General features: G+C 36.9%; 2 protein-coding genes across 3 annotated transcripts in view; one reads left to right on the forward strand and one right to left on the reverse strand.

Annotated features, from left to right (window-relative positions):
• Positions 1-2,593: 2,593 nt before the first annotated feature.
• LOC116848933 (cytochrome P450 6A1-like) lies at positions 2,594-7,419 on the reverse strand. Of its 2 annotated transcripts, none has more exons than XM_032825568.1 (6): positions 6,920-7,419; positions 6,387-6,768; positions 5,738-6,260; positions 3,443-3,664; positions 3,041-3,292; positions 2,594-2,833 (listed from the first exon to the last, which is right to left on the reverse strand). In XM_032825568.1, the coding sequence occupies exons 2-6, from the start codon at positions 6,717-6,719 to the stop codon at positions 2,661-2,663; spliced, it is 1,503 nt and encodes a 500-aa protein (XP_032681459.1). In that variant the 5' UTR covers positions 6,720-6,768; positions 6,920-7,419; the 3' UTR covers positions 2,594-2,660. The 2 variants fall into 2 exon arrangements, with proteins under 2 accessions (XP_032681459.1, XP_032681458.1); XM_032825567.1 differs by having other exon boundaries at positions 6,387-6,771.
• A 3,635-nt stretch (positions 7,420-11,054) lies between these two features.
• LOC116848931 (ubiquitin carboxyl-terminal hydrolase 31-like) overlaps positions 11,055-14,636 on the forward strand; it is a 16,764-nt gene continuing 13,182 nt past the window's right edge. Inside the window, exon 1 of the mRNA XM_032825565.1 lies at positions 11,055-12,306. Coding sequence (XP_032681456.1) covers positions 11,374-12,306 — 933 coding nt within the window. The 5' untranslated portion in view covers positions 11,055-11,373. The remainder of the gene's footprint in view (positions 12,307-14,636) is intronic.

Genomic DNA, 14,636 nt, shown 5'->3' on the forward strand with positions numbered 1-14,636 from the left:
GCGAGTTGTGGTCGGTCGTGCGCCTGAGAGGAGCTTTCCAATCAATCTCTCCCGATATCAATTTTCTGTCGGCTTTTATACTAAATTATAACAAACAGTTCGACTGTTTGTTGACCTTGCGGTTATTCCGCGCGCGGTTGTTCGGCGTTTTGTTAGCTTGTGATTATTGTTTCGGCCGTCGTGACGAATCTCGAATCGTCACAAGTTCACTTTTGATAGACAAAAGATACGTAGAACGCGGAGCGATGTCGCCAGTGGAGACTGCCGTCACGAAAATATCGATGTACAAGACGGCCACGCAATCGACGATGCAAAGTGCCGAAAGTGCGCGCCAGAACGTGAACGATGTCGCGGTTCGATAAGGACACGCTCTAACCTCTCTCAAGCTAGCAGGACCAAATGAGCGGAATCGAATTGGACCTATCGCATTTTTTAGTACTCATTTTGTACTATTTTGTACCACAAAAAAAATTTGTACCACATGCCATTTAAAAAAAAATGGTGGCGCTGCTAACTTGATATCAAGTTAGCAGGACCAAAAAAAAATAAAAAAAAATAAACCATGGTACACACAATTAGTACTGAATTTGTACTAATTTGTACCATTCGAAATAAATCGAAAATTTTATATTTTCCCCTTTAAACAACCTCTCCCTTATCTAAACCTACTATAAAGATAGCAGGATCACAATTTTTCAAAAAATTGTGGTTCTGCGGACTTAATTTTAAGCTAACAGAGTAAATATCATTGAAAAACGGCGAATTGCAATAGATTTTATCGTTTCTGAATTTGTACTAATTTGTACCATCGAGAAAAGTATGCAAATATTTCTGTTTATCCCTTAAAACAACCTCACATTTAACCAACCTCAAAAATACAATTTCTTTCTTTCGATTATTAAGAATTGAATCGATAGAATCAAATTATATTTGTTGCGTTTTTTATTACTCATTGTGTACTCTTCAGAGCTATCAACAGCTATTCAACAGCTATCACGTCTGCTGATATTTTCTCTCTTGATCGGACGACGTGCGAAAAGAATGCAACATCGAAATATCTCCCACCACTTCCCCTACGTGCCTTCTTCGCTTCTCTCGCGTTGTACGTCAGACGTACAGTACGCCCTCCGTATACGCCTGTTGTCGCTTTCGACTATTTGACAGGCGTATACGGACCCGCCGAGGGACACCATACCTGCCTCTGAGTGTACGTGTGTGTTAAGATGAGTTAAGCAATTGGAAAGCACCCTTTGTTACTCACTAAATGTGAAACAAAGATAGAAAAATGTTTGTGTGGGTGGGACCCGATTGACCACGATACGATTGGACACAGATTGTAATGATTGGTTCGACCTAGTAATTCACTAGATAATTCTTTTCATCGGTTGGTTGTGTCCAATCGTACCGTGGTCAATCGGGACGCTCCCTGTTTGTGTCGACTTGTGTCTCTTGTTGGAAAGTAACCTAAATGGAGCACTTCCTGTGTCGTTAGCTACTTGCAGCTGTAAAATGACAGTTTGTAAAAGTATATATATTTACACGTAATTACAGTTGCTACACATAAAGAAAGTATCATATATAAAATCTAATTTTGTGATTGAAATATTAATACTAAATATGAAAGTAAAGTATCTGAAACTCAAAAAACGTTAAAGTATATTGTGATTGTCAGTTCTAAAAGTAAATGAAACAAAATAAAGAAATAAGAACATTGAAATCGTAATTTGTTTTATTGTCAGAAATAAAACCAGGTTTTGTAATATAAATTCTCTCTCTCTCTCTCTCTCTCTCTCTCTCTCTCTTTCTCTCTCTCTCTCTCTGCGCATCCCGTAACAACATAATTTTTTAACATTTTGTTAACATATATTTATATATACCGAAAAATGTTATATATTATATATTTCACAAATATTACTTATATTAACGCAGCTGACAAGTTCAGATGCAGCGTGGTGTACAAAGTGTACTGATGTTACATATAAATACAAGTAAAATTCGTACATTATTGTATTATTAGGCACTTTGCGTTCATTGCCAACACATGGGATGCACGCAAGAGCCTCCAAACTTCCATTTTATGCAGTGAATTATATATGTACTGGAAGGTTTATTGCAATCATAGACATATATATTATACCCTAGAGTGCTAACTCTCTTATATACTGTCAGCTGTGTGTGTACCCAAAATCCATGTACTAAATTCACCCATAGGCGTCGAACATAGTACCCCAATAATAAAAATGAATAATCTCAGAAGTTTTATACCTTCCGTCTATGTACTGATGTTACATATGTCATTTATATGTAACATCAGTACATAGGCGGAAGGTATAAAACTTCTGAGATTATTCATTTTTATCATTGGGGTACTATGTTCGACGCCTATGGGTGAATTTAGTACATGGGTTTTGGGTACACACACAGCTGACAGTATATAAGAGAGTTAGCACTCTAGGGTATAATATATATGTCTATGATTGCAATAAACCTTCCAGTACATATATAATTCACTGCATAAAATGGAAGTTTGGAGGCTCTTGCGTGCATCCCATGTGTTGGCAATGAACGCAAAGTGCCTAATAATACAATAATGTACGAATTTTACTTTTATTTTTTGAATATACATGTTTTTATTGCTATATACAGCAGTACAACTTATATTAAGCTCGATTGATTTTGGTTATTCTCAAATATATTCCATCCTTTGGTGCTAACAGAAACGCTTTAGGATCATTTATGTAAGGAATTTGCGTTTTATCGCAAATGTCAACAATGTAGTTTCGCAATATCTTTATGAGTCCAACTTTGGTCTGGTAAACAGCAAAACGAGCACCTAAAAATAATAAAAAGACATTGAGCAAACCATCGCTTTACTTTTGCAGAGAAGAAACATTTCAATAATCAAAATTTCATTCCTTTACGAAAAAGGTATGAAAAAACTCTCAATGTTAACACTCAAATTTAGGTGTTTATTCCCAATTTTTGGGTGTTTACACCCAAAATTAAGAGTTTCCTTGTATTTTTTTCGTAAGGGTTGTACCGATACAATTCCTTGGCCCATCGCCGAAAGGAAGATAAAACATCGCATTCCTAGTTTTCATAATTTCCTCGTTAAATCTATCTGGTTGAAAAAAGTCCGGATCCGGATAAATATCTGGATCTCGTTGAATCGCATAAGCTGGTATCCATATAGTTTGGCCTTTCGGTATATTAATTTTGGTACCGTCAAAAGTGTAGTTTGATATCGATTTCCTCATCAAAAACGTCACTGGCGGGTATTTTCGTAATGTTTCTTCATGTATTGATAAAAATCAATGATGAGTCATAAAGATACATTTGTATAATATATGCAACTAAACTAATATATTTTAAATTCTCAAGACAGATATTTAGAAACAACAATATATTTACCGCGCCTCTTCGATCTTCTTGAAAGACGTACCTTTGAAAACTTTATCCAAGTAGTCCATCTCTTTGATATTGTCATATGTTAAAGTGTCGCCATTTTTTGCGTACATGTGGTTAATTTCTTCTCGTAATCTATCCTGTATTTTATGATTCTGCGCTAACTCATAAAGTGCATGACTCATGGTAGTCGATGAAGTTTCGAAACCAGCAACAAAAAATACAAATGCTTGAGAAGCGATTATATTGTCGGTCAATTCTGAAATGTGCCATCTTTCTTACACGAGCTCGCATCTTATCATGTTAATTTAACTTTTAAAAATTAATATAGTAAAGTGAGAATCATTTACGTCATACATGTAGTTGGAATATATCACACTCAGCGAACATAGAATGTTGCATAATAAAAAGTAGGACATAATATAACTGCTGTTATATGTTATTAATATTGAGATTACATAATTTTCTCCTACAACTGCGATATAACTGTTTAAAACTGTCGCATTGTTCTGTTATTTGGTTATAACACAGAATAACTCAAATATAACATGTTACATACAAAAATATAAATAGTATTCGCGTTTATGTTATGCAACATTTTTATATGTCGCACATGTCGCATTGTCCCCCTAAATAGTATCGTCTATTTCTTGTACGTAAAATATCATACATTAACGTATAAAGATAGTTATTAAGTTTACGCGATAGCTTAAAACCGGTTTAGTAACAACCATATTTAGTAAACTCTCGCATCCGATTGGTATATTCTTTTAGATCTAGAAATATAATCGGATTCAAGAGTTTACCAACTATGGTAATTACTAAACCGGTTTTAAGTTGCCGTGTAAACTTAGTGATCACGTTATGGCAAACTTTGTACCGTGCCTACTATTATATAAAGCCAGCGGCATACGGTGCTTGTTTTTGTGCTGGATTGCTTGCTGGATGGAAATATTCCATTTTGATTGGTGCATTTCCATCCATCTTCAGAAATACACCAATCAGAAGAGTATTTCCATCCAGCAAGCAAACAAATCAGCATGAAAACAAGCATCGTGTGCCGCTGGCTTAATAAAGTAGCGTACTGTTTGATTAATGATAATTGATCAGTAACCATCACTCCCAGCAAAATATCATTCATAGTGATAAAAGTTTAATGAACGATTTGTCTAAAATAGCAATATAATACTTTTAGGTAAATATGCAGTATAACGCCCCTATCATGGATTTTTTTCAAACTTTGTAAATTTTTATGCGTAGAATTGATTTCTGAAAACGAAAATTGTCGCTCACTTTTCGTTTTCTTGTTTTTTTAATTTTATATTCATACATGTTTTTCTCTACTTTAACCAAAGCATAAACTCTGTTATAAAGCAGAGAATAGTTCATGTATGCTTTTTTCTGCTTTAATCATATACACTATTTTATAAAACTTAATAATTACCTTTTTATACGGATTAAAATTTAGATCTAACTGTACACGATTACGACGTTCTCGTCGTACATGAACTATTCTCTGTTTTATAACAGAGTTTATGCTTTTTATTAAAGCAGAGAAAAGCATGTATGAACAATTTTCTGCTTTATAACAGTTTATACTTTTGATTAAAGCAGAGAAAAGCATGTATGAACTATTCTTTGTCTTTCCTACTTACCGACATCATAAAACAAAATTAAAAAAAACAAGAAAACGAAAAGTGAATGACAGTTTTCGTTTTCAGAAATCAATTTTACGCATAAAAATATACAAATTTACAAAGTTTGAAAAAATCCATGATAGGGGCGTTATACTGCATATTTATCTACTTTTATATTATTACACTTATTAGAAACCATTTTTGATATAAAATAATTACTACGCTTTTGAAAAAATATTTTTACAAATTATCTGATATTTGATTGACAAGCGTGCAACAAACATGCATACAATTATACACATCCCTTGTTGCAGAGAAGTGAATAATTTATATTCCAGTTGTATAACATCTTCGTCATCACGACATATATAACTGTTACATGTATAACCTTTTGATAACATCCCACATAGCATGCAATATTACAATGTCACAGTAATATTTCCGTAATATTTCTACGATATTATAATATTACGGAAATATTACTGTGACGCTATTACGTAATACACTACTATGTAATATTACGTGCTATGTGAGATGTTATACTTACGATTTATATTTTTACTACACAATTTCGTTTGAGTGCGAGAAATTACAACTAACGTGAATGTTTTAATCCACGTTAAATTTCGTTACATTAGGACGATGTAACAGTTATATTATTGTATTAGTGAAACATAAATAATTGATATATTTACCAATGTCGATTTTGTCCGGATGCCTTTTTAATTCACGTAGAGTATCAACGAAGTCATGTCGAACGATATTATTCTTTTCTCTATAATCGATATTCTCCATGAGAATACGTGTAAAGAATTTGGTGACCCTGGTTAACGGTAGGATGTAACCGAGAATAACGTACAGCCATGGCGCAGCTTCTCTGATTCTAAATCGTATCAGATTATACCATTTTCGAGCAAATACCTCCCTTCCCATTATGCGAAATTCACTGTCTACATCCGACAGAGAATTTGTTTCGATACCAAAGGCACAGCTACCGATAACATCAGTTGTGTACTTGGCTGTCAGCTCACGACACTCTATGTGCTCGTTTCTGCTCGCCAATTTTTCCACGTATCGTTCCAAGTGTTCAGAGCATTCTAATATCAGAGGAAACATTTCCTTTAATTTACCAGATGTAAAAACAGGTGATAGCTTTGTCCTTAATGGTCTCCACCTTTTTGCTTCCAAAGAGAATAAATGTTGCGACAGCGGCTCAGCCTGAAACAAATTCTTTGCTTTAAAATCAATCGACAAAGGAAAGAAGGAAAGAATACATCTTAAAAGATGTTCCAATAGCATATAAAAAATATTGCAAAATGCTAGAAAAATCAAAAGCAACTGTACCTTCTCATAAATTGGTAATCCTCTGTTAGGAAAGTTGGAGAAATCTTTAATAAGAATATCCTTGATAAAATTTGGATCTTTTACAATAAGGATGGGAGTCCTTCTAGCAAATATGCCAATCAAAGATTCATCCTTGTACTTCTTATATATTTCCAATAAATAATTGCTCATAGCTTTTCTAGTGAGCATAACATCCTTGATATTACCAAATAGTGGTATGGGTCGTGGACCATGAATGCCACGTGACTTCCAAAAGTCAAAGGTTGATGTAAAGTAATAATAAAGAGTAAAAATTAAGGCAACAATGCCACATAGTACTTCCAGAGGTCCCATAGTCTTGCGCTGGTCCTTTGCTTTATTGCTTGTTAATCAAGGATAATCTCTACTAAAAGTATAATAAAATAACAAAATAGAGAAAATAGATTTTCAATTACTCTATATAAAGGGATCTAGTGTGTGTGTGTGTGTGTGTGGGGCAATCACGAATCGTATGTGCGGAAAGGGAAGACTTTTAGCAAGCTATACATAAATACCTTTGTGTGATATAATAATAATTTCAGCTTGATTTTGCCTTTAGCTGCAGCTTTTTTTTTCTTTTCAAAATATTGTTACAACACACATACTGATTTTTTAAATACGGTTTGTATAAAGCTCGACAACGAGCAAAATCGCAACAGAGAAGCGGATACAGCGTATATGAAAATTTGCACTATTCCATATCCATGTTTGTATTACAGTTTCGATATCGGTAACGAGAATATTACTGATGATCCCGATCCGCGCTGGTTTTAATTATACGAATGTGTTGAATGTGAAAAAAATTGTAATGATTTGCCTGAATCACGATGAGACGCGAAAACGATATCTCGTGCGATTTTATCTTTGCACACACTATGTAATCGCATATCACGCGATAACGCAAACATCATTTTTTAAGAACTCGCACATTAGTCTGATTAGTTAGAGTAATAATACATGAAATAAGTACATTAGTTAGAGTAATAATACATGAAATAAGTACATTTTCTTTCACTCTAACTTACTGCACTAGCGTGCACTGATTAAAAAGTTCTTCGAAAACGAACAGACTTTGTAAGGGTCATAGCAAAGAAAGAATAAACAATGATTCAAACTAGTCTCTCTCTCTCTCTCTCTCTCTCTCTCTCTCTCTCTCTCTCTCTCCGAATTGGTATAAGTCCATCATACAGGATTTAAACTACTGTAAATCTGCATAATACATGAAGTTTGTTCTTAAGGCCATCACACACAAAATTACATAGATGCATATGCATAGCATAAGATAGTATGGACCAATGAGCATCGAATATTAAGTATCAATCATCAATATGGCGACTTAATATTCAATGCTCATTGGTCCATACGATCTTATGCTATGCATATGCAGTTATGTCAATTTGTGTGCGATAGCCCTTATCCTCTGCACTGGCACTGCACTGCATTATACTGAACAGTGTAGGAGCCTGGTAAAGAGGAAAAGAACGTCACAGGACAGTGAATAACATGGCGCGTCACATAGTTCGAAACTGGGAATTGATTCTTCAGATGAAGAAGAGATGCTTGTAATGTTGCAACCACCCTTAAAAACTACCCAGATAGCACAGAGAATTAAAAAAGAATTCAAAAAGAGTTCAATCGTATGTTATTAATTCTGAGTTCATTTTCAGATACAAAAAGAATTCTTCAGAGTCCAGTTCAGTGAAAAAAACTCTTTTTGTATTTAAAAATGAACTCAGAATTGGTGACATACGACTGAATTCTTTTAGAATTCTCTGTGCTATCTGGACATCTTTAAAATTGTGCCATTTTTCTGTTTAACTCCATATTTAAAATAAATATGTAATCCATTTTATCTCAATAACTACAATCATATCATAATTACTTTAATTATATTGAATTTTATCTTAACAGGAATTTTACTTTACAGGTATTTTGCTATTAAGTTATTATGCTGCTTGTTTATTTATTTGAGGATTCCAACCTATTCTTATTCGTGTACGTCGCCATGTTGCACTACACCGCTGCCCTAGTTCGAAACCTATGGTCTGTTCTTTTCAGCTGCACTGCTGAACTGGTGCAATAAGTTAAAGTGAGATAAGTATATATTTTCTCACTCTAACTTGCACCAGTTCAGCAGTGCAGCTGAAAAGAACAGACCATTAGGGCAAGCAGTGCAGTGTTCTATTGTACTGAGTTCAACGTTCCATTGAAGAAAAGAACAGCAATTATGACGTCATAAAGTCGCCGTAATCGTTGAAAAGAACACTTTAGTGTACACTGCTTGCACTACTGCCACCAGTGCAAAGAAAAAGAACAAACCTATTGATTAAGAATCATTTCACGTGTCATATGACAAGTTTATCAAACCTGCCGATTGACTATGGGTGTTTACGACAATTATGGCCCCTGCCCACAGGACGCGGCAATACTTGCCGCGCAGTGGAAGTTCGCGCGACGGCTAATTAATATGCTGCTTTCCGTAATAACCTTTTCTTACGGAAAAACAACATATTGATTGGCTGTCGCGCGGACTTCCGCCGCGCGGCAAGCATTACCGCGTCCTGTGTGCAGGAGCCATTGGGTGCTTTCCAATTGCTTAACACATCTTGACACATACGTACACAAAACCAGTTTATTGGTCGCATATTATCTAAAATATCTTGTAAGATAATATACAATCAATAAACTGGTTTTGTGTAATATATAAAACGTAACTGGAAAGCACTCATTAAGGTACCTTTACATCGAGGAGTATCGACTTTGACGGGTGGGACCCAATTGACCACGATACGATTGGACACAGATTGTAATGATTGGTTCGACCTGGTAATTCACTAGATAATTCTTTCCATCGGTTGTGTTCAATCATACCGTGGTCAATTGGGTCCCACCCGACTTTGACTATATAACCATGGACCACTAGGGGCGATTCTAAGCGTCTGTCAACTCTGTAACGCCGCCAGGACCAACAACGGCAAAAGAAGGAACTCAGTAGAGCAAAACAGAGTTAGCAACGTAAACGCTTCTAATATCCGCGTATCACATAGTGATACGTATTGGAAAGGCGTAATAATATAGTAGAAGTAATAAAAAGAATTAGACTTTCTTGAAAACCACAAATATTTTATAACAAAATTAATTATAGAAAATTATGTTAAAATTGTTATGAATTATGAGGAAAAATTAATGAGCAACAATGTCAATATATCAGACATAAATTGACAAAAATTATAATATTACATATATATTATATATCTTTTTATAATATTACATATATATTATATAAACATTCTTAGTATATATATATTTTTTTATTCATATATTATGTATCTCTTATTATATAAATATATTATATAAATATTATATATTCTTATGTAATATAATAAATACAAATTTGGTATGAAATTATATAAATATCTTATTTTGTGTTTTTATATTTTCCTTGCAAGTCAGATTTTTTTTCTTGTTGTTTTAAAAATTGTTGATTTTTATATTATAGCAAAGTTATATAACTTTTTTTTTAATGTAATAATTTATTTGAAGAAAAAAATGAAAAAGTCTGTTATTGACGATTAAAAAAATATAATAATTTTTCATGTATTTTAATAATAACTGCATTTTATGATCACGGACACACACACAAAATATTTTTCATATGGTAAAATAGAAATCACAAGTATGTGATAGTTTACGTAATAGCCGTTGTTTGATCCTGGCAGCGCTACAGACGTTTTGCTGCAGCAGTTCAAGTTAGCGGCTAGCAGTCCATGGTTATATAGTCAAAGAGTATCGAGCATCGAGCGTTAAAGCGGTAGCCAATCAACGTGCCACTTTCCTCAAGAACTACAAGTATACTTCTGGAACCTGATACGTTGATTGGCTAACGCTTTAACGCTCGACGCTAGAACGCTCCCATGTATTGGCACCTTTATAGCTCCTGCACACAGGACGCGGTAATGCTTGTCGCGCGGCGGAAGTTCGCGCGACAGCCAATCAATATGCTGCTTTTCGTCGCGCGGCAAGTATTGCCGCGTCCTGTGTGCAGGAGCCATAATGGTGTTGGGGCAAAATTCTTAAGCTGGCCACACACACTTTTCGTAACAATAATCGTAAGACGTAACGTAAGAACTAACCAATTACGATCGAGTATTCACAAAAATGACGATCTTATAATTCGACGATTCTCAACATGATTGCTAAATTCTTATGTTACGTCTTACGATACTGTTACGGAAAGTATGTGTGGTCAGCTTTATGGCTTCTGCACACAGGACGCGGTAATGCTTGCCGCGCGGCGGAATTCGCGCGATAGCCAATCAATATGTTGTTTTTCCATAAGAGTTAGATGGTTTTTACAGAAACCAGCATATTGATTGGTTGTCACGTGAATTTCTGCCGCGTAGCAAGGATTATTGCGTTCTGTGTGCAGGAGCCATTAGAGAAGTCTGGAGCCAAATATTGAAGTTGAAGTTGATTCTTACGTCTATGAAGATAATCGTTTCACGACATCGGTGCCTTGTTTATCGAGAAACGGTATCTACATTACTAACATCGCAGTAGAACGTGGCGCTGCACTCGTGTTGACACAACGAGAGATTGGCAATCGTGACCGACCGAGCATCAGCATTACCGATGGTCCATGGCCGAGGCGTTGTGAAATCATGGGAGCTCGTGATAACGGCAAATGGCCGCCGTTGGCCGCCGTGTTGTTTCAGTGTGACAATTCGTTGCGCGCATGACGTTCGGCCGCGGGTACGCGTAGGCGCACACGGCGTGCACAAGTGCCGCGTATGTACGTGTCGTCGCAGCCGTGAAGATCATCGTCATAGCCGTCGCCGTCGTTGTCGTGTCGTCGTCGTCGTCGTCATCGAAGTGGTGCAGTATGCTGCGAGTAGCGATGTGAGCGTCGGTGACGGCCAGCGCGGACGCTTACACGTAAGCCGAGTAACGAGCGGCTGGGTGGCTGGCGATGAACGCCGCGAGAACGGATCGTGGCATCACGGTGATGAAATCAGTGTCCGAGGGTGAGCTGGGCGTGGAGGAAAAGGTTAAATTCGTCGAGTCGCGCGGCGCCTCGCGGCTCAAGCGTACTTTTACACTGCCGAGAAACCCGTTTCAAAGTGCCAGCAGCAGGATGTCGCGAAGACGTCCCAAGCAGCAAACCCGCGGCGATACGAAGGACAACAGCGCGCCGTCCGCCAAGGAGAACACCAGGAGCAACGCGCGGCATGCGGACGGCGCGCAGCAGCATCCGCAACAACGGCCGAACGCCACGAGTAGACTGCACGGCGGTCAAACTGGCCAGCTGCAGGACTACCAGGAACGGCCGTGCGGCAAGAAGGTGTTCCGCAGGCCCTCCTGGAAGAAGTTCATCAACAAAATGGTGCGGCACATGTCGAGTATGGGCGCGCAGAGCTACAAGGCCGCGTCGCACCAGCGTGGCGACGACCTCGGCTCGAGCGCGGGCGACATCAGGGTGCCGCCGCCGCGGCCGGCGCACATACCGCCCGACCGAGTGCCGGGTGTCATAGGCCTGCGCAACCACGGCAACACGTGCTTCATGAACGCCGTGTTGCAGTGCCTCTCGCACACCGACATACTCGCCGAGTACTTCGTGCTGGACCAGTACAAGGTCGATCTGTCGCGCCGTAACAAGATCAACTCGAAGAAGTACGGCACTAAGGGCGAGATCACTGAGCAGTTGGCGCTGCTGCTCAAGGCCATCTGGAGCTGCCAGTACGACCCGGAGATGAGCACCGCGTTTAAAAGCGTCGTCGACAAGTACGGCAGCCAGTATCGCGGCAATCTGCAGCACGATGCTCAGGAATTCCTACTGTGGCTGCTTGACAAGGTGCACGAGGACCTCAATCAAGCGACCAAGAAGAAGTACAAGATCATCAAGGTGAGTACGACGATCGTACGCGACGCGTAGACTCGTCTCGCGGCGTCGATTCGCGGCGTGCTCGCGACGGTCACAGTGGAAGTCGAAATTTCGTCGCTGAGAAATACCACGCGGCGAACGCACATCGCGGTATAACTCTTACTTTTTCATCGAATGCTCAGCTCCTTGTCCCGAACTCCTCTCTTGTCGGTAAAAGTGCTCGCAAGGTGCCCGATTTCCCGACAATATTTTAAATTTAGATTTCAGTTTCAACTCTTACGGACCGGGAGAGGGAGTTCCATCAACGTCCTTAAACGTCGGTTAACTCTTAACTGGACTTTACGTCTTTCTCTGAAGACAGTTTAAACTCACATTAAGACTCATCGACGTTGGAAAAATCGTGCGTAAGAGTCGATTCTTCAATAGTAGATATAAGTTTAAGTCTAGATTTAAAAGCTGAATATATTATAACTCTATATTCTAAATAATGCGTTTGAACAAAGCTCAAACTTAAATTTAGGTTTAAATTGCTATTGAAAAATGGGCTCTACATGTACTTGTAAGGCAATCAGAAGACTTTTTAGTTACATACGGTGGCATTTTAATCTATAAAAGAGAGCTTAGAACAAGGGCCTTACTAATGTGTGTGCATTAGTGTTTATGTCTTACAATTGATCCTTTTGTAACTTTATGACTAAAAAGGAAAAAGGAGCACCGTCAGCCGATAGTTTTTAAATCCAACTTCTAACTTGACATTTAATTACATGTGTGGTGTCAGTTCTGCAAAATTGGTACTCGTTGGTATTTCTACTTTTTAGTTGGATTGAAATTTCGGCTTCTTTTCGAAGGATACGGAAGTACATCAGCCGGTAGAATTGCCTCCACACGTGATTGGCTATCATTGATTTATTAAAATATTCATTATCTATTATAGTTTCTTGGCATAAGACTTCAGTCAATCTTTCTTAAGAGCTCTTCTTTTTTATTTTCTCCGACGAATACGAGAGAATACTCTATAACCAAGAAATGTCAAAATTTCCGGAAGTCTTAAAATTATTTTCTTAAATTATTTTAGTTGGAATTTTGAAACAATTGAACAGCAAACGATGGGATAACGATTAAAGTTAAATAATTCCTCGATCGAGGTGTGGTCGGATCGCTTTCAATTATAATAATTACTTTCAACTCATGTATTATCCAAAATTTATGGAACAGCAAAATCTTTCTCGAGAAAAATTGATAAGATGACAAACAGGATTGATTAGTTAGATAGTTTTGTTTTTTTGCATTATATGTACTAATAATGTTACAACAATCTTGGCCTTGCATTCGGAAATTTGACATTCTGTGATCATAGGTTATTGTACTCGTAAAAAGAATTACAGATGTAGGAATTAAAAAAGAAACTAGTCCAATTTTATAAAAACTCACGTTTACTTTGATGTGAACCAGACTGCGCAATATAAAAAGTTAAACAAAACGATTATTTAATACACCATTTAATGTCAAAATCTCGATTTTTTTTAAGATACCCAGTTCGATAGAAAAATCGATTTATATTTTAAATATGTGCGTATATGTAAGATACAAATTTACATTGTACATGTAACAATTACGATATAGACTTTTTTTCATTTTTTCTATTCACTGCTTCGAAAAGCGAAGTAATCAACAGACGCCAATATTTTCGTGACGTCGAAACCTTAACCTAAATTTATTCTACGTTCGAAATTACGTGCTACGCTTTTCAACATCGAGATGCCAAGGTAAACGAAGTGAGAGTAAAATACTAAAAGGGAAAAAAGTTTAACCTAAATACGCACATCACGCGGGGAGATTGCTGTTCCGCCAAACAAATTAATTACGAGCCTCCATCAAGTAATTATTACACAGAGGTAAACCTCACGCCGTATTGTGATGCTCGAATAATTTAGATCTTAAATCACAAATGTAACGGATAGACGCGTGTATTCTACTATACGTTATAGTTGGACACGAAACGACTATCAATTATTTATCATTACTGATTAAGTATACGTCATGGCATTATTTATAGACATCACGATTCTCAATTATCATCATCACTGTATCATCTTAAAGTATCGCATTGCGCGCTTTTAATAGCTCGGTGTGCTGAACTTTTGTTAGCTCAGCATAATTATACAAACGAGTAAATGATAGATATAAATATATCTATGAAGTTTTTTATCGTATAGAGTAACAAATAAAATAAAGATGAGTTTGTCAATTTGAAGATGATTGAAACGATCGTTACTTATTATCCACGCGTATTTTGGATATATATATATATATATATATATATATATATATATATATATATATATATATAT

The sequence above is a fragment of the Odontomachus brunneus genome, unplaced genomic scaffold (assembly GCF_010583005.1).
Source record: "Odontomachus brunneus isolate Ranch 3 - 2012 unplaced genomic scaffold, Obru_v1 Obru_scaffold_102, whole genome shotgun sequence".
Classification (NCBI taxonomy): Eukaryota; Metazoa; Arthropoda; class Insecta; order Hymenoptera; family Formicidae; genus Odontomachus; species Odontomachus brunneus.